This window comes from Tursiops truncatus, chromosome 2 (assembly GCF_011762595.2).
Source record: "Tursiops truncatus isolate mTurTru1 chromosome 2, mTurTru1.mat.Y, whole genome shotgun sequence".
Taxonomy (NCBI): Eukaryota; Metazoa; Chordata; class Mammalia; order Artiodactyla; family Delphinidae; genus Tursiops; species Tursiops truncatus.
The window spans coordinates 101393224-101414944 of NC_047035.1; the positions used below are offsets into that span (position 1 = coordinate 101393224).

A 21721-nucleotide genomic window follows, 5' to 3' on the forward strand; every position below is an offset into this window, starting at 1 on the left:
CCAAATGATGACAGTAACTCTCACTGGTGAAGCGCTCTTCTAGGTTACTTATTAAAAATTTCATAGCAAAGAGAATAGCAAAGACTCAGAAGTGAGAACCAATCTAAGCTTAAAACTTCACCCCACTAACTCTATGCAAATAGATTTTACAAATATGTTAACCATAAATATTAGGACCCGCTATAACATTATCAACATTTGTTACAAGTTTGTGAGTTTGTGCTTGTAATAACAGCATTTTTAAAAATATTCTACAATATACTTAAGAATGCAGATTCCTTTTCCTCTAATCTGTCAAAACATAATCATTTTAACACAAAAAAATTGTTTGAGAAATAGTGACCCTGCACTTATAAGAGAACGAACTTAATATTTCACCTAAGTAACTTTTCAAGACCCATGAAGCTTCTCTTGCCTTATCATTCAACATCATTTAATTTTATTGCTACATTAAGCCACATCATCAAAAGAATTATTTATTTTGCCTAACAAGCTATTAAACGTGGTGTCTTGCTGTTGTCTACATGACTGCCTCTAAGTAATCCCTTTCTTTATTCTTATCCTTTTCTAGTATTCCCAGCTAAAGATATCCATACTGACTGAGGACCTATGAGTTTTCCTGTTCCTTCCTTATACATCTATTTTAGCTAAAAAAAGAATTTTTCTTCTGGCTCCTAGCTACATATAATTATTAAATTTCAGAATTAAGAGACCCTTACAGATGGTCTAGTAAATTTTCCAATTTTATAAAAAGGAAGTATACCCATTGAAGGAAAATTAGTATGACTAAGATGCAATTACTTTTAAGATAGATACTGCTAAGTGAAACAAGATGTGACAAAAAGAACATCATATTACAATACTATTTAATTTCTTGAATCCTTAGTTTTAAAAATCTGTTAATTATTAATATTTTTTAAAGTTTCCCTATTCAAATTTGATGTCTAAAAATTATTTTTAAACTTAATTTAAAATCATCTTACTTATAAGCATCTTAACTGTAAATTAATTCAAACTAGGTTCTTAGTTTGAGATTTACATTATGTTCTTTCTCATTCACAGGACTTTCAGAACAATGATAAATGGAACTCAAGGAGACAAGAGCTATTCATCACACATGTCCCAGAATGAGTCTCATGAAGTACTCAGTTGTAGTGTGCTGCAGACACACAATTAATGTTACGACTCCTGACTAAATACTACAAGATACCTTAACATCAGAGTTATGGAAAAATTAAATTTCAAGTATCCTTATAATCCATATAAGAGGAAAAAATTAACATACTTTTATATATATATATACACACACATACATACATACACATATACATGTGTATACTGAAAAACTTCTTAAAACGGTATATTGCTGAATTTATTGCTAAAGGTAGGATGAGTGAAGTTCCTAATGACTAAAAAAGAAAGGGATACACAGAGAAATTAAAAGTAGGTGAGAATGAATAAATCAAATGAGATTTACTTTACATGCTAAAATCAGTAATCAGCTTAAATATAAATTTGGGACCATGATTAATACATAACATCTATCAAACTACCACAATATGCTAAATAAATGACATGAATCAAAATCATTATAAGAAATCACAATAAGAAACATGGTTAATTCCTGATGTACTTATTTCTGAATTTTTTATGCTTCCTCATTTTGAAATTGCCTCTGAGTTTGTCAGCAGAGGCTTCTCAACACAAGCTTCTCTAACACAGGGAAATGTATCTCTCAAAGTGATACACTGAATTAAGAATTACATTAAAAGCCACAGATTTTCAAGATAACTTTGTTACTCCTCTAAACACCATTTCTACCTCTGCCATTCCCATCCCATCCAGAAAATGCTTCTTTGCCCTTTTCAATTTCCTTTGGCACAAATAGGGCACTCTTGCAAACCTACAAAAACTCTCAGTGAGATGGCATCAGGATGTGCCTGGTCCCAATACTCATGCAGATTGCTTAAGATCAAACTTGACTATTTCCTTCTTTTCAAGGTTAATCCATTCAACCATTTTACTCTAGTTCCATCAATCTGGTCTACAGCAGAGTAGCATTTAGGATCACTTAAAGCAGTAAAGAGTGTTAGGTTTTTAAAATGCTGCAGCTGCATGGAACTTGTATGTAGGTACCAGGATCCAGATACCCACATCATGCCCACCCTCTGACATTGTCCTTATAGGACTGAGGGAGAAATCCGTAATTATTCAAGTAAGTATTTCACTTACCAGAACCTTTCAAATATATCTAAGTCTCATTTATATTGTTAAAATGTTAATTTAAAACAACCTTTACCTATTCATTAAATCACCATATCCTAGAAATGTATTCTGGCCTACTTTAAAAGTTATAAAATCGAAATCATTAACATATCCCTATAACTTAAAACTTTTTATTTTTAAGCTAATTAGTCATGGATTTTTTCCCTTCCTTGTTAGTATGATTGGTAAAGGCCTTTTTGAATTTCACTGAAAATTAGAATGTTTAATGGCATAAATGCAAAATTAAGTTCACCAAATCAAACAAAATACTAAACACAAAGGTTATAAAATTTTAATATACTAGAGAAAACAGCAAGGAGCCAAGGTGAAAGATTTGGTAGGAATTCCATCAATACTCTGCCAATTGTGGGGCAAGGTAGACATGTGTTAAACCGTATTTTACTCTTCAGGTCTTCACACTATGAAGGAAGAAATATTATGGAACTTGACTTTGTAATTTTTTCAGAAGCAAGAAAGAACTGGTCTCACTTTCAGGTCAGCTTCAGCCAAATCTTAAGGGCTACTAGTCACCCAAAGCCTGGCAACAGTAACTTTTCTTCCTTGACCCAACAAGGCAGAGTGCCAGAGGGAAATAGCAAAGAGTAGCACTATATAAACAGGGCAAGTGGCACAAGAGCAGAGGCAAGTTATATAACCAAAATATATTTTAAAATATGTTTATAACTCGTAACAACCTTTGCCTTTGGTTGGTTTCTTGTTTGGAGTATCAGTTGAAACAGTTAATTCAATATTATCTGGATCGCCTCCTTCCTCTTCAATAGCCTACATTAGAAAGAGAAGTTAATATGCTACACAGTCTATCTAAACTTATTTTAAAAAACGAAATGAAAAAAAAAATTAGCAAACCTCAAGCCTCAAGACATTAGAATTGCCAGTCATTTCATAAACCAACCTCACAAAGGAGCAATTAAACTACACGAGTGAGAGAAACTTTCAGGAGGAAATATCATTAGGTATCAAAATCACATGGAGTTTTACATATTACCCAGTCGAGAAAATTAACTAACACATATTATCATACTGAACAAAAGTCTAAATATTCTCGATTGCAGCAAAGTTGCTAGCTACGAAAGTAAAGAACTAAAAGGAGCTTTCCTAATTTCTATAGTACAAACTTATTTCTCCTCTACTACAATTCCAACGCTCACTCAAACCAGAAAGATAATCAGGGAAGAAAAAGATTATTGCGCTAATGCAAAAACTGAAAACCCAGCGGAAAACAAACCCTTTCTCTTACCCACCCATCAACTCCCACTACCAATTACCCCCCGATATGGGGAGGAAACGGTTGGACACAATTAAATGGTAACTTCGCAGAAGTCACCAAAGTAACCAGTCCCTACGAGGCCAAGAAATGCACGCGCTCACCATCGCTAAAGGCTGGGGACCGAGCGCCTCCCGGGTCTCCACGATCGCCCTTGGGAGGCCGCGCCGGCCGTCCGCAGCCTGGCAGAGACGTCCCGGGGGAGGCAGGGGTGCGCTGGGCTGCAGCGGCCGGTCCCGGGCGGCTCGCGGGCCGCTCGCAGGCCAGGCCCGGCGCGCGGGGGCGGGGGCGCCGCGAGAGGGTCCTCGCCCTCCCGCGCGCGCGGGCGCCGCCCGGGACCTCCCCACCTCGCCGCCCCGCGGGCCCCGGCGGCTGCGAGCGGACGGGGGCTGCGGCGGAAGTGGGGGCTCCGAGGCGCGGCCTAAGCTCGCCTTCCCGGACCTAGCCGGGCCTCACCTGCTTGAGTCGGGAAACGAGCACAGTCTTGACTCCGGTGATGTCCAGGTTCCGCCGTTTCAGCTCGGACTTGAGATCGATGACCCGCAGATCGGTGATCTTTTTACCTTCCGCCTGACCTGAAGCGGCCGAGGCTGCCACAGCACCGGTAGCGGCAGCCATTTTAGAAGAACAGCGCGCTGCCTAGGCAGCGAGTGATCTGCAGGGCGGCGGCAGCAGCTCCAACTTCAAGTCAGGCCTCGCCGGCCGCCGGCGCCGCACAGCGCTGCGCACAATGAGCCACTAGCCCCGCCCCCTGTCCGCCACCCCGGCGCAACCTGCAGCCTCAACCAGCACCCGGATGAGGGGCGCGCGTGCGCACTGGCGGGAGGCGGGGGATGGCGCCCAGCGCGCGCTGCGGAGCCGGACGCTGCCACCTGGGCGGTGCGACCACCCCCCCGCCTTGCATGGATTGGGAGGTCAGGCGCGTTCAACGGCACCAACGTCCGCCGTGCCGCGGTTCCCCACCGCTTCGTTAGCCATTTTCTGGAAGTGTCTCGAGTCTTGAGCAACAGCAGTGCGCTGGGCACTCTCGGCATAGATAGTGCGCGCGTCACTCAACGCAAACCAAGGGGCGTGTGCGCGCCCTAAACCTCTTCCAGGGAAATACTTTATCGGTTCTGCTGAATAATCGAAAAAATGTGGCCACTGTGCACGAACTAACTAGGTTCCCCGAGTTCTGTTGGAAGGCCGGAAAGAAACGCTGGGGCGGTTAATATAAAGAGTATAAAGGGTTATAAGAATATAATAGGGCTGCCCTGTGTGACAAGTCCCACTAGCTGTCTCGGGAAAACATGCCTTTGCTCAAGAGAATTAGTCTATTCTAGGGCTGCCCATCTCACTGAACAAGCAGGACAACTTCCCTTCTGCGCTGGCCTCAGTTTGCCATCCTCTCCGGGGGTCCTGATGGCTCAACACAAAATTGATTACTAAATAAGGAATTTAGTTTGTAAGTACTTGTTACCGTTCTCATGCACTGTGTTCACTGTTTTGTCCCTCTCAAAATTTAGGATTCCAAGAACAATGACAATCCTCTTCGGCGGGACTAGCCTGTACAAGTGAGTAACTTTAGGCACTATTATTAATCATCAAAGCATAAGCATTTATGGAATAAAACTATTCTATAAATTCCATGAATAGATTATGACACACAACGCTGGCATTTCCTAGTTTTAAAGTTGATGAGGTCTGTGTCACTTTAGGTTGCTTTTCTCATTAACTAATTAGAGCAAAAAGAGAAAAACTGGATATTATAAAATAATACGCGCCAGTTAGGTAGTTTTTTTTTATGGTTTATAATGCACTTTGACATGCAATAATCCCTTAATTTTTCTGCATTCTCTGAGGTAAATCTCTGCAAGCCTTAGAGAGATTAAATGGCTTGTCCGTGTTCACATAGCTGGTATGTGGCCGAACTGGTGCTCTTAGTTGCCCCTCACCAGCTCCTTAGTTGTGGCATGTGAACTCTTAGTTGCAGCATGCATGTGGGATCTAGTTCCCTGGCCAGGGATGGAACCCAGGCCCCCTGCATTAGGAGCAGAGTCTCCCAAACCCACCTCTGTCTCTATTACAAGTTGATTCATAGTCATAGAATATTAGAACTCAAAGGATCTTTAGAAATCTTCTGGCTCATTCCTCTCTCTCTCTCCCTCTCTCTTTTTCTCTCTCTTTAATAGATGAAGATTTTAAGATTTTTACCTAGGGACCCCACAATTAATTACTGACCAAATTGGCACTAAACCTCAGTTCTCATGCCAGTGTCTTTTCCACCCTGCTCCCACCTTCTGTGGACACTTGTAAAGAGGGGTTATATTAACCCAAAGCTAATGTTATATGTAAAATGAATGAGTTTTTGTCTTTAAAAAAAATCTTATAATGGAGTTATCTTACAATGGAGACCTGTACCTTCTGATCTGATGTACCGGAGGATACATCACCTGCCAAATTGCCAAGAATGTTTAACCTTAATCTCATCATGAGAAAACAATCAGACAAATCTGATTGTAGGACATTGCACAAAATAACTGCTCTGGGGACTTCCCTGGTGGTGCAGTGGTTAAGACTCTGTGCTCCCAATGCAGGGGGCCCGGGTTCCATCCCTGGCCAGGGAACTAGATCCCACATGCATGCCACAACTAAGAGTTCACATGCCACAACTAAGGAGCTGGTGAGGGGCAACTAAGATCTGGTGCCACCAAATAAATAAATAAAAGTAATACCTAAAACAACAACAGCAACAACAAAAAACCTGCTCTGGACTCTTAAACAAAGCAGTGCAGGTGTCTGTTGGTATCAGTGCAGGATTGGTTCCAGCAACCCCTCAGATACCAAAATCTGCAGATGCTCAAGTCCCTTACATAAAACAGTGTAGCATTTGCATATTACCTATGTACGTCCTCCTGCATATTTAAAATCATCTCTAGATTACTTATAATACCAAATACAATGTAAATGCTATGTAAATAATTGTAAACACGATGCAAGCGCTATGTAAACAGTCACCAGTACGTGGCAAATTCAAGTTTTGCTTTTTGGAAATTTCTGGAATTGGGGGGAATATTTTTGATCCACAGTTGGTTGAATCCATGGATGGTTGAATGCATGGCTATGGAGGTTCCAACTATATCATGAAAGTAAAAGTAGTAGAGCAGTTCTACAATACAGATACATGATAACTAAGCTTTATGTGTGAATGTTGTTTGGAACCTGCATCAAAGAATGAAAAAGCGGCTTAAATGGACAATTGGGAAATTTGAGGCAATTGGGAAATGTGGCTTTGTATTAGATTGTGTTATGGTACCAATGTTAAATATCTGGAGTGTTATAGCATGGTTATGTAGAATGTCCTAGTTCTTAGGGGATATTTGCTGAGGTTCTTGAAGTGAAGTGTCATTCTGTCTGCAATATACTTTCAAATGGGAAAGAAAGGCAGAGAGCCCAACATGAGAAAGAGAAAGAGATGTGGCAATAAGTTAAAATAAAATAAGTGTGGCAAGATGTTAATAATTGGGGAGACAAATGTGACAAAATTAGGCAAAATTAACAATTAGGAAATCTAGATGAAAGACGTAAGGTTGTTCACTGTATACAGTTTAAATTTTTTATAGGTTTGAAGTTATTCAAATTAAGTTGGGGGAAAATCCGCACATAAATCTAATTTTTTGTAATAGAGAAAAAATAAAATGGACACACTATATTTTTTCACTTTTAATGTGTAGGATATTTAATTTTGTCATTTAACCTATGATTCTTGTTTTTTTGAATTATCTAAATAATCCACCTTTAAATGAATTTTTTTTGTACACTATTTTTTTCCTGTTTTCATCTTTTAGTGAAATATATTTAGGTGAAGAAACATGATGCACTTATTTCTACATCAAGAACACTCCTAGAAAATTGACAACTTTAAAAAAAAAATTATTGGAGTATAGTTGATTTACAATGTTGTGTTAGTTTCAGGTGTACAGCAAAGTGAATCTGTTATACATATACATGTATCCACTGATAACATATTTTATGTATAAAGCCTCTTGCCATTTACTGAGTGCTTCTGCGCTCATTATTTTATTGTTTTTCAAATGTTAACATCAACTTTATTCATGTTCATCCAAAACAAGAAAGGTTCAAAATGACTTTCAAAATAGGAAAGTATGCAACCAATCTGTGCTACAACCACATGATGAGATACTATTTAATAATAACAAAAAATAACTTTCAAGCCACCTAAGACACAGAGTAAAGAAGCCACTCTGAATAAGTTTTCATATTATATGATCTGATTTATATTACATTCTGAAAAGGACAAAATTATACAGACGTTAAAAAGATCAGGGTTGACAGGGTTCCATGGGGGTCCAGGGTGCTGAATAGGTGGTGAATATATGATAACTTTTTTTTTAACATCTTTATTGGTATTGGAGTATAATTGCTTTACAATGTTGTCTTAGTTTCTGGTGTATGACGAAGTGAATCAGCTATACGTATATATATATTCCCATATACCCTCCCTCTTGCGTCTCCCTCCCACCCTCCCTATCCCACCCCTGTAGGTGGTCACAAAGCACTGAGCTGATCTCCCTGTGCTATGCAGCTGCTTCCCACTAGCTAGCTGTTTTACATTTGGTAGTGTATATATGTCAATGCTGCTCTCTCACTTCGTCCCAGCTTACCCTTCCCCCTCCCCACATCCTCAAGTCCATTCTCTGCATCTGCATCTTTATTCCTGTCCTCACCCTAGGTTCATCAGAACCTTTTTTTTTTTTTACATTCCATATATCCATATATATGTGTAAGCATACGGTATTTGTTTTTTTCTTTCTGACTTACTTCACTCTGTATGACAGACTCTAGGTCCATCCACCTCACTACAAATAATTCAGTTTCATTTCTTTTCATGGCTGAGTAATATTCCATTGTATATATGTGCCACATCTTCTTTATCCATTCATCTGTTGATGGACACTTAGGTTGCTTCCATGTCCTGGCTATTGTAAACTGAGCTGCAATGAACATTGTGGTACATGACTCCTTTTGAATTATGGTTTTCTCAGCGTATATGCCCAGTAGTGGGATTGCTGAGTCATATGGTAGTTCTATCTTTAGTTTTTTAAGGAACCACCATACCGTTCTCCATAGTGGCTGTATCAATTTACATTCCCACCAACAGTGCGAGAGGGTTCCCTTTTCTCCACACCCTCTCCAGCATTTATTGTTTGTAGATTTTTTGATGATGACTATTCTGACTGGTGTGAGATGATACCTCATTGTAGTTTTGATTTGCATTTCTCTAATGATTAGTGATGTTGAGCATCCTTTCATGTGTTTGTTGGCCATCTGTATATCTTCTTTGGAGAAATGTCTATTTAGGTCTTCTGCCCATATTTGGATTGGGTTGTTTGTTTTTTTGATATTGAGCTGCATGAGCTGCCCTTTGTCAGTTGCTTCATTTGCAAATATTTTCTCCCATTCTGAGGGCTGTCTTTTCATCTTCTTTATGGTTTCCTTGCTGTGCAAAAGCTTTTAAGTTTCATTAGGTCCCATTTGTTTATTTTTGTTTTTATTTCCGTTTCTCTAGGAGGTGGACCAAAAAGGATCTTGCTGTGATTGATGTCATACAGTGTTCTGCCTGTTTTCCTCTAAGAGTTTTATACTGTCTGGCCTTACATTTAGGTCTTTAATCCATTTGGAGTTTATTTTTGTGTATGGTGTTAGGGAGTGTTCTAATTTCATTCTTTTACATGTAGCTGTCCAGTTTTCCCAGCACCACTTATTGAAGAGGCTGTCTTTTCTCCATTGTATATTCTTGCCTCATTTATCAAAGATAAGGTGACCATATGTGCATGGGTTTATCTCTGGGCTTTCTATCCTGTTCCATTGATCTATATTTCTGTTTTTGTGCCAGTACCATACTGTCTTGATTACTGTAGCTTTGTAATATAGTCTGAAGTCTCAGGGCCTGATTCCTCCAGCTCCTTTTTTCATTCTCAAGATTGATTTGGCTGTTCAAGGTCTTTTGTGTTTCCATACAAATCATGAAATTTTTTGTTCTAGCTCTGTGAAAAATGCCATTGGTAGTTTGATAGAGACTGCATTGAATCTGTAGATTGCTTTGGGTAGTATAGTCATTTTCACAATGTTGATTCTTCCAATCCAAGAACATGGTATATCTCTCCATCTGTTTGTATCGTCTTTAATTTCTTTCATCAGTGTCTTATAGTTTTCTGCATACAGGTCTTTTTTTGCCTTAGGTAGGTTTATTCCTAGGTATTTTATTCTTTTTGTTGCAATGGTAAATGGGAGTGTTTCCTTAATTTTTCTTTCAGATTTTTCATCATTAGTGTATAGGAATGCAAGAGATTTCTGTGCATTAATTCTGTATCCTGCTACTTTACCAAATTCATCAATTACCTCTAGTAGTTCTCTAGTAGCACCTTTAGTATTTTCTATGTATAGTATCATGTCATCTGCAAACAGTGACAGCTTTACTTCTTCTTTTCCAATTTGGATTCCTTTTATTTCTTTTTCTTCTCTGATGGCTGTGGCTGAAACTTCCAAAACTATGTTGAATAATAGTGGTGAGAGTGGGCAACCTTGTCTTGTTCCTGACCTTAGAGAAAATGGCTTGAGTTTTTCACCACTGAGAACGATGTTGGCTGTGAGTTTGTCATATATGGCCTTTATTATGTTGAAGTAAGTTCCCTCTAGGCTTACATTCTGGAAAGTTTTTATCATAAATGGGTGTTGAATTTTGTTGAAATCTTTTTCTGCATCTATTGAGATGATCATATGGTTTTTATCCTTCAGTTTGTTAATATGGTGTATCACATTGATTGATTTGCGTATATTGAAGAATCCTTGCATTCCTGGGATAAACCCACTTGATCGTGGTTTATGATCCTTAATGTGCTGTTGGATTCTATTTGCTAGTATTTGTTGAGGATTTTTGCATCTATGTTCATCAGTGATATTGGCCTGTAGTTTTCTCTGTTTGTGACATCTTTGTCTGGTTTTGGTATCAGGGTGATGGTGGCCTTGTAGAATGAGTTTGGGGGGGAGTGTTCCTCCCTCTGCTATATTTTGGAAGAGTTTGAGAAGTATAGGTGTTAGCTCTTCTCTAAAAGTTTGATAGAGTTTGCCTGTGAAGCCATTTGGTCCTGGGCTTTTGTTTGTTGGAAGATTTTTTTTTTTTTTTTTTTTTGTGGTACGCAGGCCTCTCACTGCTATGGCCTCTCCCATGGCAGAGCACAGGCTCTGGACACGCAGGCTCAGCGGCCATGGCTCACGGGCCCAGCCGTTCCGTGGCATGTGGGATCTTCCCGGACCGGGGCACGAACCCATGTCCCCTGCATCAGCAGGTGGACTCTCAACCACTGTGCCAGCAGGGAAGCCCCTGTGTTTCCTTATTTATTTTCATTTTGGATGATCTGTCCATTGGTAAAGTGGGGTGTTAAAGTCACCTACAATTACTGTGTTACTGTTGATTTCCCCTTTTATGGCTGTTAGCATTTGCCTTATGTATTGAGGTGCTCCTATGTTGGGTGCATAAATATTTACAACTGTTATATCTTCTTCTTGGATTGATCCCTGATCGTTATGTAGTGTCCTTCTTTGTCTCTTGTAATAGTCTTTATTTTAAAGTCTGTCTTGTCTGATATGAGAATTGCTACTCCAGCTTTCTTTTGATTGCCATTTGCATGGAATATCTTTTTCCATCCCCTCACTTTCAGTCTGTATGTGTCCCTAGGTCTGAATTGGGTCTCTCTTTTTTTTTTTTTTTTGCGGTACGCGGGCCTCTCACTGTTGTGGCCTCTCCTGTTGTGGAGCACAGGCTCCGGACGCACAGGCTCAGCGGCCATGGCTCACGGGCCCAGCCACTCCGCAGCACGTGCGATCTTCCTGGACTGGGGCACCCACCTGTGTCCCCTGCATTGGCAGGCAGACTCTCAACCACTGTGCTACCAGGGAAGCCCTGAATTGGGTCTTTTGTAGACAGCATATATATGGGTCTTATTTTTGCATCCATTCAGCCAGTCTATGTCTTTGGGTTGGAGCATTTAATCCATTTACATTTAAGGTAATTATCAATATGTATGTTCCTATTACCATATTCTTAATTGTTTTGGGTTTGTTTTTGTAGGTCTTTTCCTTCTCTTGTGTTTCTTGCCTAGAAAAGTTCCGTTAGCATTCGTTGTAAATCTCGTGTGGTGGTGCTGAATTCTCTTAGCTTTTGCTTGTCTGTAAAGGTTTTAATTTCTCCGTCAAATCTGAATGAGATCCTTGTTGGGTAGAGTAATGTTGGTTGTAGGATTTTCCCTTTCATCACTTTAACTATGTCCTGCCACTCTCTTCTGGCTTGCAGAGTTTCTGCTGAAAGATCAGCTGTTAACCTTATGGGGATTCTCTTGTATGTTATTTGTTGCTTTTCCCTTGCTGCTTTTAATATGTTTTCTTTGTATTTAATTTTTGATAGTTTGATTAATATATGTCTTGGTGTGTTTCTCCTTGGATTTATCCTGTTTGGGGCTTGCTGTGCTTCCTGGACTTGACTGACTATTTCCTTTCCCATGTTAGAGGAGTTTTCAACTCTAATCTCTTCAAATATTTTCTCAGACCCTTTCTTTTTCTCTTCTTCTTCTGGGACCCCTATAATTCGAATGTTGGTGCATTTAATGTTGTCCCAGAGGTCTCGGAGACTGTCCTCTATTCTTTTCACTCTTTTTTCTTTATTCTGCTCTGTGGTAGTTATTTCCACTATTTTATCTTCCAGGTCACTTATCTGTTCTTCTGCCTCAGTTTTTCTGCTATTGTTTCCTTCTAGAGAATTTTTAATTTCATTTATTGTTGTTGTCCATCACTGTTTGTTTGCTCTTTAGTTCTTCTAAGTCCTTGTTAAACATTTCTTGTATTTTCTCCATTCTATTTCCAAGATTTTGGATCATCTCTACTATCATTACTATGGATTCTTTTTCAGGTAGACTGCCTATTTCCTCTCCATTTGTTTGGTCTGGTGGGTTTTTACGTTGCTGCTTCATCGGCTGCATATTTCTGTGTCTTCTCATTTTGTTTAACTTACTGTGTTTGGGGTCTCCTTTTCACAGGCTGCAGGTTCATAGTTCCCATTGTTTTTGGTGTCTGCCCCCAATAGGTGAGGTTGGTTCAGTGTCTTGTGTAGGCTTCCTGGTGGAGGGGACTGGTGCCTGTGTTCTGGTGGATGGGACTGGATCTTGTCTTTCTGGTGGGCAGGGCCACCTCCGGTAGTGTGTTTTGGGGTGACTGTGAACTCAGAATGATTTTAGGCAGCCTCTCTGCTAATGGGTAGGGTTGTGTTCCTGTCTTGCTAGTTATTTGCCATGGGACGTCCAGCACTGGAGCTTGCTGGCCCTTGGGTGAAGCTGGGTCTTAGCGTGAGACAGCGTGAGACGGCGTGAGACGGCGATCTCTGGGAGAGCTCTCGCTGATTGATATTATGTGGGCCTGGGAGGTCTCTGTTGGTCCAATGTCCTAAACTCGGCTCTCCCACTTCAGAGGCTCAGGCCTGACACCAGGCCGGGGCACCAAGACCTTGGGGTCCTGGTTCCAACATGACTTGGAAAGCGGGTCCCCAGCTCATTTTCCTGGAAGGTCCCAATATTGAGTATTTAGTGTATTCACATCCCACTCAAAGGATCTCCATTTTCTCTGAGTTTGTGCTGGGATTTCTCCCCAGAAACATCCTTGAATCTCCCTGCTCAGCGCTCAGCTGGCTGAGGAAGCTTCTTACCCACAACGGTTGGTCCCAAGCCTCTGCAGTCGCTCCCTTAGACACGGAACTCATTATGTTAATTTGTTTTTTTATAAAAGTTCATCATTAAACAAATATCTATGGAATATTTACTACCTGCCAGGCATGCCAAGCTCTAGGAAGAAAATGATTACCTCATCTATATTGTTCACCATTTTGTGGGCTCCTAACACAGTGTAGAAACTCAATAAATACTGATTGCTTGAAGGAAAACAGACTGGCCTGCACTTGTGAGGCAAACTAAGACACAATCAATCTTAAAAGCACATGTAAAATTGCAAATGTAGCTAGGGGAATGAAGGAGAAATACACAGTGCTCTGAGAACCAATAATAGAAACATTTAACCCTTATAGGGATAGATAGAATGATCCTTATTTTAGGAAAGAGAAACCTGAGGTTCAAAAATGTCAATAAGTAGTCCAAGATCATAGAGTTAGTAAATGGAAGATCTAGGAGGATTCCAAACCTACTGCATTTTTAAAAATGTAACATCTTGTTTTCCATCAAAGTTTATTTGCATTCCCCAAAAGAGCTTTCTTCCTTTGTCCTAAAGCTAGGTCCCAATTTATACCATTCACTCCATTTTTCTGGAGACACCTTAGACTCTTCTTACCATCTTCATGCCCAACATCTTTGTTCTTTACTCTTACTTTCAGGTAGACTTTGAAATCTTTTATATCTTGAAATACCCTTGCTTGACCTCCATATTTACTGTTGGCAATAGTTCCATTATTGTATCCTTCTCCTAATGGAAAAGTGTATAGCTTCTGGTAATGACAGAGGAAGTAAATTAGATACGTGCTCCCTCTGAAGATAACAGAATGCTTGACCAAATACATAGTTCAAATCTTCTATGTACTTACTGATTTTCTTTCTGCTTGTTATATTGTTTACCAAGAGAGGTGGGTTAAAAATTTCCCACCAAGAATGTGGATTTGTTGATTTTCTTTGTAGAACTGTCCAATGTTAATTTATATATTTTAAGGCTTTGTTATTAGGTGCATACAAAAGTACAGTTGTTATATCTTCGTCATTATTAAATGAGCCTTTCATCTTTAGTGGGTTTTTCTCCCTTTAATACTATACCAGCTTTCTCTTGGTGAGCGTTTACAAAGTTTTGCCTTCAGCCTTTTTTGTGTGTTCCTTAAATGTGCTTTTCCAACTAGCATATGATTGGTTTTGGTTTTGGTTTTGTTTTAATCGAGGCTGACAATCATCTCTTTTACCTGAAATATTTAAAGCATTAACATTTAATGTAATTACTCTGAGATTTGGATGTTTGTCAGGGTTCTCCAGAGAAATACAACCAATAGGATATATATAGATAGAGACAGAGACAGAGATAGACATAGACATAGACATAGACATAAACATAGACATAGACATAGACATATATAGACTTGGCTCATATCGTTATGGAGGTTGAGAAGTCCCAAGATCTGCTATCTACAATCTGGACATGCATCTTCATGTCTGTTTTCAAAAAACGTATCCTACTTGGCCTTTGTTGGACTTCTTAAATCTATAGATCAAGAAGATTTCCTGATTTTACACCCAGGAAAACCATTGGCATAATTCCAATCCAAGTCCAAACACCTGAGAACCACTGGAGCCAGTGGTGTAAATCCAGGTCCACATGCAGGAGAAGACTGATGTCCCTGCTCAAACAGGCAGGCTTGATATGAGGGTTAGCCCTTAGATTTGTCTCTCCTCAAAGATAATATTAGGAGAATATTATTATGACATTGGATTAGGAAAAAAAATATTTATAATGACACAAAAAGCACTAACTGCAAAGGAAAAGATTGATATATTTGACTACATTAAAATTAAGAATTTTGCTCATCAGAAGATACAATTGGGACTTCCCTGGTGACACAGTGGTTAAGAATCTACCTACCAATTCAGGAGACACGGGTTCGAGCCCTGGTCTGGGAAGATCCCACAGGGCAAATAAGCCCATGTGCCACTACTGAGCCTATGCTCCGCAGCCCAGGAACCACAACTACTGAGCCTGCGTGCGACAACTACTGAAGCCCACGTGCTTAGAGCCTGTGCTCTGAAACAAGAGAAGTCACTGCGATGAGAAGCCCGCACACTGCAACAACCCCACTCGCCACACTAGAGAAAGCCCACGTGCAGCAACGAAGACCCAACACAACCATAAATAAATAAATAAATTTATTTATTCATTTAAAAAAACAGAAGATACAGTTAAGAGAGTTACAAAAATAATAGAGTTCCCATATACACTTCATCCAGTTTCTCTAGATGGTTACATCTTATGTAACTATACCACAATATCAGAATCAGGAAATTGATATTGGTACAATGCATGTGTATAATTCTACGCCATTTTGTCATACACAGGTTCATGTAACCACCACTACAATCAAGATGCAGAACTATTCCATTGCCACAAACATCTCCCTAGGGCTGCTACTTTAGTAGGACACCCACTCCTCTCCCCCACCCCCATCAAACCTAATCCCTGGCAACCACTTATCTATTCTTCATTTCTATAATTTATTTGAAGAATGTTACAGAAATAGAATCATTGAAATGGTCTTTTTTTTCTATACAGCATAAGTCCCTTGAGATCTAAGGTGTTGCATATATCAATAGTTTGTTCCTTTATTCTTTTATATTATTTAGATTTATTTTATTTAGTATTCCATTGTATGGAGGTACCACAGTTTGTTTACTCACTCACTTATTGAAAAAAAACCTTTTGGCCTTTAACTATCACAAATAAGCTGCTTTCTACGCTTATGTAAAGATTTGTGTGTAGATTCCAGTCATTTTCCTGGGACAGATGCCCAGGAGTGTGAATGCTGTGTCAAAAATGAAAAGTTAATATCCCTAATTTAAAAAGAGCATCAAAAACTAGAGGAGGAAAAGGTATGTGGTAAGTATGTTTCATTTTTTAATAAACTGTCACACTTTTCCGGTGTGGCTGTACCATTTCATATTCCCACTAGCAATTTGAGACAGCCAGCTCTTCCACATTCTTGCCAGTATTTGGTATTGTCACTTAAAAAATGTTAGCTGTTTTAATAGGTAGTAGTAATGTCTCATCAGAATTGGGGGTTTTTAATAACCAAAGTGAATCCATTTCTAACACCAGGATGAATTCCAAATGGATTAGATATTTATTTTTTATATAAATATATTTATTTATTTATTTTATTTTTGGATGCGTTGTGTCTTCATTGCTGTGAATGGGCTTTCTCTAATTGTGGCAAGTGGGGACTACTCTTCATTGCAGTGTGCGGGCTTCTCATTGCAGTGGTTTCTCTTGTTGTGGAGCACTGGCTCTAGGCGCACGGGCTCGGTAGTTGTGGCACGCGGGGTCTAGAGCGCAGGCTCAGTAGTTGTGGTGCATGGGCTTAGTTGCTCTGAGGCATGTGGGATCTTCCCGGACCAGGGATCGAACCCATGTCCCCTGCACTGGCAGGCAGGTTCTTAACCACTGCGCCACCAGGGAAGTCCCTGGATTAGATATTTAAATATGAGATGAAATCACACTAGTCCTGGAAGCGAGTGTTGGTGAATTCCCAGTTGCTGGCAACCACTGACCTAACTTCTGTCACATTGGTTTCCCTTTTCCAACTTGTCATATGAATGGAATCATATACTATGAAACCTTTTAGTTTTGGCTTATTTTACATAGCTTAATGCTGTTGAGCTCCATCTATGTTCTTGCATGTACTTCCTTCTGTTTAATGGCTGAGCAGGATTCCATTATGTGGTTGTACCATAATTTGTTTATCCATGCACCAATTGATGGGAATTTGAGTTGTTTTGAATATTATGAATAAAGCTGCTGCTATAAACATTCACACACAGGTATTTGTATAGACATATGTTTTCATTTTCCTTGAGTAGGTACCTAGAAATAGGTAATATGGTGATTGTATATTTAACTTCTGGAGAAACCACCAAACTGTTTTCCAGATATGCCATTTTCCATCCCCACCAGCAATATCTGAGGGTTTCAGTTGCTCTAAATTCTTATAAGCACTTAATATGCTCAGTTTTTTAAAATTTTAACCATTCTAGTAGATATGTAGTGTCATTTTATTGTCATTTTAATTTGCATTTCTCTAATGCCTAATAATTTTGCATACATTTTCATGTGCTTATTTGCCATCTGTATATATGGTGAAGTGTCTGTTCAAATCTTTTGCTCATTTTAAAAATTGGGTTCATTGGGACTTCCCTGGTGGTCCAGTAGTTAAGACTCCGTGTTTCCAATGCAAGGGGCTTGGGTTTGATCCCTGGCTGGGGAACTAAGATCCTGCGTGTGGAGCGGCCAAACAAATATAAAAATAAATAAATAAAATTAATAAAAATTGGGTTCATTGTCTTATTTTTTATTATGGTTTAAAGTTTTTTTAATAGTATGCATATAAGTCCTCTTTTATTTTTTTTTAATAATTTATTTATTTTTGGCTGTTTCGGGTCTTGCAGCACACGGGATCTTCATTGTGGCACGCGAGATCTTTTGTTGTGGCACGCAGGCTCTTCATCGCAGCGCACGGGCTTCTCTCTAGTTGCAACGCTTGGGCTCTGTAGTTTGAGGCATGCGGGCTCTCTAGCTGCAGCACGCGGGCTTAGTTGTCCCGCACCATGTGGGATCTTAGTTCCCAGATGAGGGATCGAACCAGAGTCCTGCATTGCAAGGTGGATTCTTTACCACTGGACTACCAGGGAAGTCCCATATAAGTCTTCTTTTATTTATTTATTTATTCATTCATTCATTCATTCATTCATTTAGGCTGCGTTGGGTCTTTGTTGCTGTGCATGGGCTTTCTCTAGTTGTGGCGAGCGGGGGCTACTGTTGGTTGCGGTGCCCAGGCTTCTCATTTCAGTGGCTTCTCTTGTTGCGGAGCACGGGCTCTAGGCCTGCGGGCTCAGTAGTTGTGGCTCATGGGCTTAGTTGCTCCGCGACATGTGAAATCTTCCCAGACCAGGGGTTGAACCCATGTCCCCTACATTGGCAGGCAGATTCTTTTTTTTTTTTTTTAAGAAGATGTTGGGGCTAGGAGTTTATTAATTAATTTATTTATTTTTGCTGTGTTGGGTCTTCGTTTCTGTGCGAGGGCTTTCTCTAGTTGTGGCAAGCGGGGGCCACTCTTCATCGCAGTGCGTGGGCCTCTCACTATCGCGGCCTCTCTTGTTGCGGAGCACAGGCTCCAGACGTGCAGGCTCAGTAGTTGTGGCTCACGGGCCTAGTTGCTCCGCGGCATGTGGGATCCTCCCAGACCAGGGCTCGAACCCGTGTCCCCTGCATTAGCAGGCAGATTCTCAACCACTGCGCCACCAGGGAAGCCCCGGCAGGCAGATTCTTAACCACTGCGCCAGCAGGTAAGTCCCTAAGTCCTCTTTTAGATATATGACTTTCAGATATTTCCTCTTGTTCTCTAGCTTCTACCATAGTTTTATTAGGAGTATTTTCAAAGAACAGGACTTTTAAACTTTTAGGAAGTCCAGTCTGTCATTATTTTCATGATTAATGCTTTTACATCTTATCTAAAAAATAGTTGCCTAACCAAAGGACACAAAGATTTTACCTGATGTTTTCTTCTGAAAGTACTATAGTTTTAACTCTTAAGCTTCTGATCCATTGTGAGTTAATTTTTTTATATGGTGTGAGATAACAATCAAAGTTCATTTTATTACATTAATTGCCCCATTGAATTTCCTTGGCAACATTATGGAAAATCAACTGAACATATATGTTTTGAACTATTACTGAACTCTCTTTGTGTTCCATTGAGCTGTGTATCTATCCTTACAGGATTGCCACATTGTCTTGATTATTGTTACCTTATAATAATAAGGTCCTTTACATCCAAACTGATCTATAGGTTTAACCCAGTTCCAACTAAAATCCCATACATTTTTGGTAGAAATTGGAAAACTGATTCTCAAAGTTATATGGAAATGTAAAGGACCTTGAAGAGCAAAACAATTTTCAAAAAGGGAACAAATTTGGGAACTCACACTATCTAATTTTAAGACTTATTATAATAATTTCTTAAAGAGCTATGGGAGGATCTCACTGTGGTATAGGTCTCCTCAGCTCCTTTCTCTTCATGAAACTCACCATGATAATCATTACAGGCATGTTTACTGTCACACGGTGTCCCTTTAATAATATTTCTTTCAGGTCTCAATGTAAGGAAAATTTCTTCTTCTGAGGCATATTACCTTATTGATACCTGTGAATCTTGTAACTGACTGCATTTTCCTATTGCTTTTGGCTGAAAGGAATCTAAAGCTAGGTTTGTGGCTCTTATCTGGAATTTGTCCAGGATTCTCCACTATGTATTTCTGCATAATTACCTCTGGCTAAATTTTCCTATCCTCATTTATTTTTCATTGTTTATCTAAAGTCTCATTCTATTTAGGTTTCTACCCTGATGTTACTTGTGTTCACGTTAAGCTCTTGAAAATACTATTAGAGAATAGGATTGGGAATGTTTAAACACGTAAGTAAATATAATAAAATATGGTTCATTTAAAGTAGCACTTATAGCAAGGCATTAGTGAGTATTTCACATTTTAAAAGTCATAGTTTCAAAATTTTAGATTGCATTTCTAAGTTCATTATCTCATTGTTAAGACAGGTTTTGTTGCATAAACCAAAGGTGAAGCAGTGGAAAATATGCTTCCTCCAACAACAAAAATATTTTTACTGTGAAGCATCTTGTCCCTGTGTACTGCTTCACACTTCATATTGGCCATGGGCAAGTAATTTAAACTGTCTTAGCTATAATTGTCTCATTTAAAATGTGAATAAAGCTGACTTCACTTAACGATTAGTTCAAGGCAATAGTACCTCTTAGATGAAAAAACCAGAATCGATTATTGCTACTAACTAAATTGATGTGGGATATTGGAAAGCTACTTGATCTCTCTAGGGTTTATTTTTCTCTAGTGGAAAATAGGATGACTCAACTAGATGATCCTTAAGACCCTTTACGACTCTTAATTGAATTATTCAACAAACATTCATACAAACGTGAGTAAAACAAAGGACTTAGACTTTAGAAGGTCACAGTAGAGTTAGAGATTATGGAAAATGACTTATACTCTCTGATTCTCTTTCCGTAAATCTGGCATGACAGCAAATGAAAAGTATTCAATCTCACTAGGGATCATGGAAATATAAACTAAAACTTTGGTGATAATGCCTAGCTGGAAGATTTAGAAATTGAATGAAATAATATACATATTACTGGAATACATATGTTATTTATATGGACTGGAATCACTGACATATAGATGCAGATCCAATTCTGTATATGTTGGGTTTGGGTGTTCCTGTGGGACACTCAAGTGGAGATGTAGAATAGGCAGTTGAATATATTATATCTGATGCTCAGAAGAAATATGTGGACAAAGATATAAAATTTTGAAATATCAGCTTATACATGAAGTAGCATATAAAATTACTTAGGGAGAGAGTGACATACAGTGAGAACTAAACGGAAACCCCAGAGACTAAAACTTGAAGGCAGGTTACTTGGCTTTAAATTATGGTAAACTAAATAAATTTTACCTACCTTCTCACTGAATGTAACTTAAAAAGATAGATAAGCTATAAAGTCTTCTTAAAACTCATTAAAAAGGGAACTTCCCTGGTGGCAAAGTGTTTAAGACTCTGTGCTCCCAATGCAGGGGGCCTGGGTTTGATCCCTGGTCAGGGAACTAGATCCAACATACATGCCACAACTAAGAGTCCACGAGCCATGACTAAAGAGCCCGCCTGCTGCAACTAAGACCCAGCACAACCAAATAAAAAAGTAAATTAAAAAAAAATCATGAAACATTTAATATTATAGCAAATAATTACAAGGCAAGATATGGGAGAGGTTAGGGGTCCAAAGACATAAGCCATTTAGGAGCACTTTTTTTTTTTTTTTAGAATCTAGGGGTAGGACAGGAATAAAGATGCAGACATAGAGAATGGACTTGAGGACACGGGGAGGGGGAAGGGTAAGCTGGGACGAAGTGAGAGATTGGCATGGACTTATATATACTACCAAATGTAAAATAGATAGCTAGTGGGAAGCAGCCACATAGCACAAGGGAGATCAGCTCAGTGCTTTGTGACCACCTAGAGGGGTGGGATAGGGAGGGTGGGAGGGAGACACAAGAGGGAGGAGATATGGGGATATATGTATATGTATAGCTGATTCACTTTGTCATACAGCAGAAAGTAACACAACATTGTAAAGCAATTATACTCCAATAAAGATGTTAAAAAATAAAATAAAATAGATAACTAGTGGGAAGCAGCTGCATAGCACAGGGAGATCAGCTCGGTGCTTTGTGACCACCTAGAGGGGTGGGATAGGGAGGGTGGGAGGGAGAAGTAAGAGGG

At 39.4% G+C, this 21721-nt stretch overlaps 2 protein-coding genes across 14 annotated transcripts in view; one reads left to right on the plus strand and one right to left on the minus strand.

The window, feature by feature from the left end:
* SLTM (SAFB like transcription modulator) overlaps positions 1–4274 on the minus strand; it is a 44771-nt gene extending 40497 nt beyond the window's left edge. For 4 of the 13 annotated variants that reach the window (XM_019947214.3, XM_019947207.3, XM_073801080.1 and 1 more), the window contains exons 1-2: positions 4007–4265; positions 2961–3048 (exon numbers count right to left, since the gene is read on the minus strand). In XM_019947214.3, the coding sequence (XP_019802773.1) occupies positions 2961–3048; positions 4007–4168 (250 nt within the window). In that variant the 5' untranslated portion in view covers positions 4169–4265. Of the gene's footprint in view, positions 1–2960; positions 3049–4006 lie in introns of all 13 variants that reach the window. The other 9 variants (XM_073801074.1, XM_073801072.1, XM_073801071.1 and 6 more) reach the window with 6 other exon arrangements.
* Positions 4275–4347: 73 nt separating this feature from the next.
* RNF111 (ring finger protein 111) overlaps positions 4348–21721 on the plus strand; it is a 111143-nt gene continuing 93769 nt past the window's right edge. The window contains exons 1-2 of the mRNA XM_033851743.2: positions 4348–4464; positions 5056–5103. Coding sequence (XP_033707634.1) covers positions 5069–5103 — 35 coding nt within the window. The 5' untranslated portion in view covers positions 4348–4464; positions 5056–5068. The remainder of the gene's footprint in view (positions 4465–5055; positions 5104–21721) is intronic.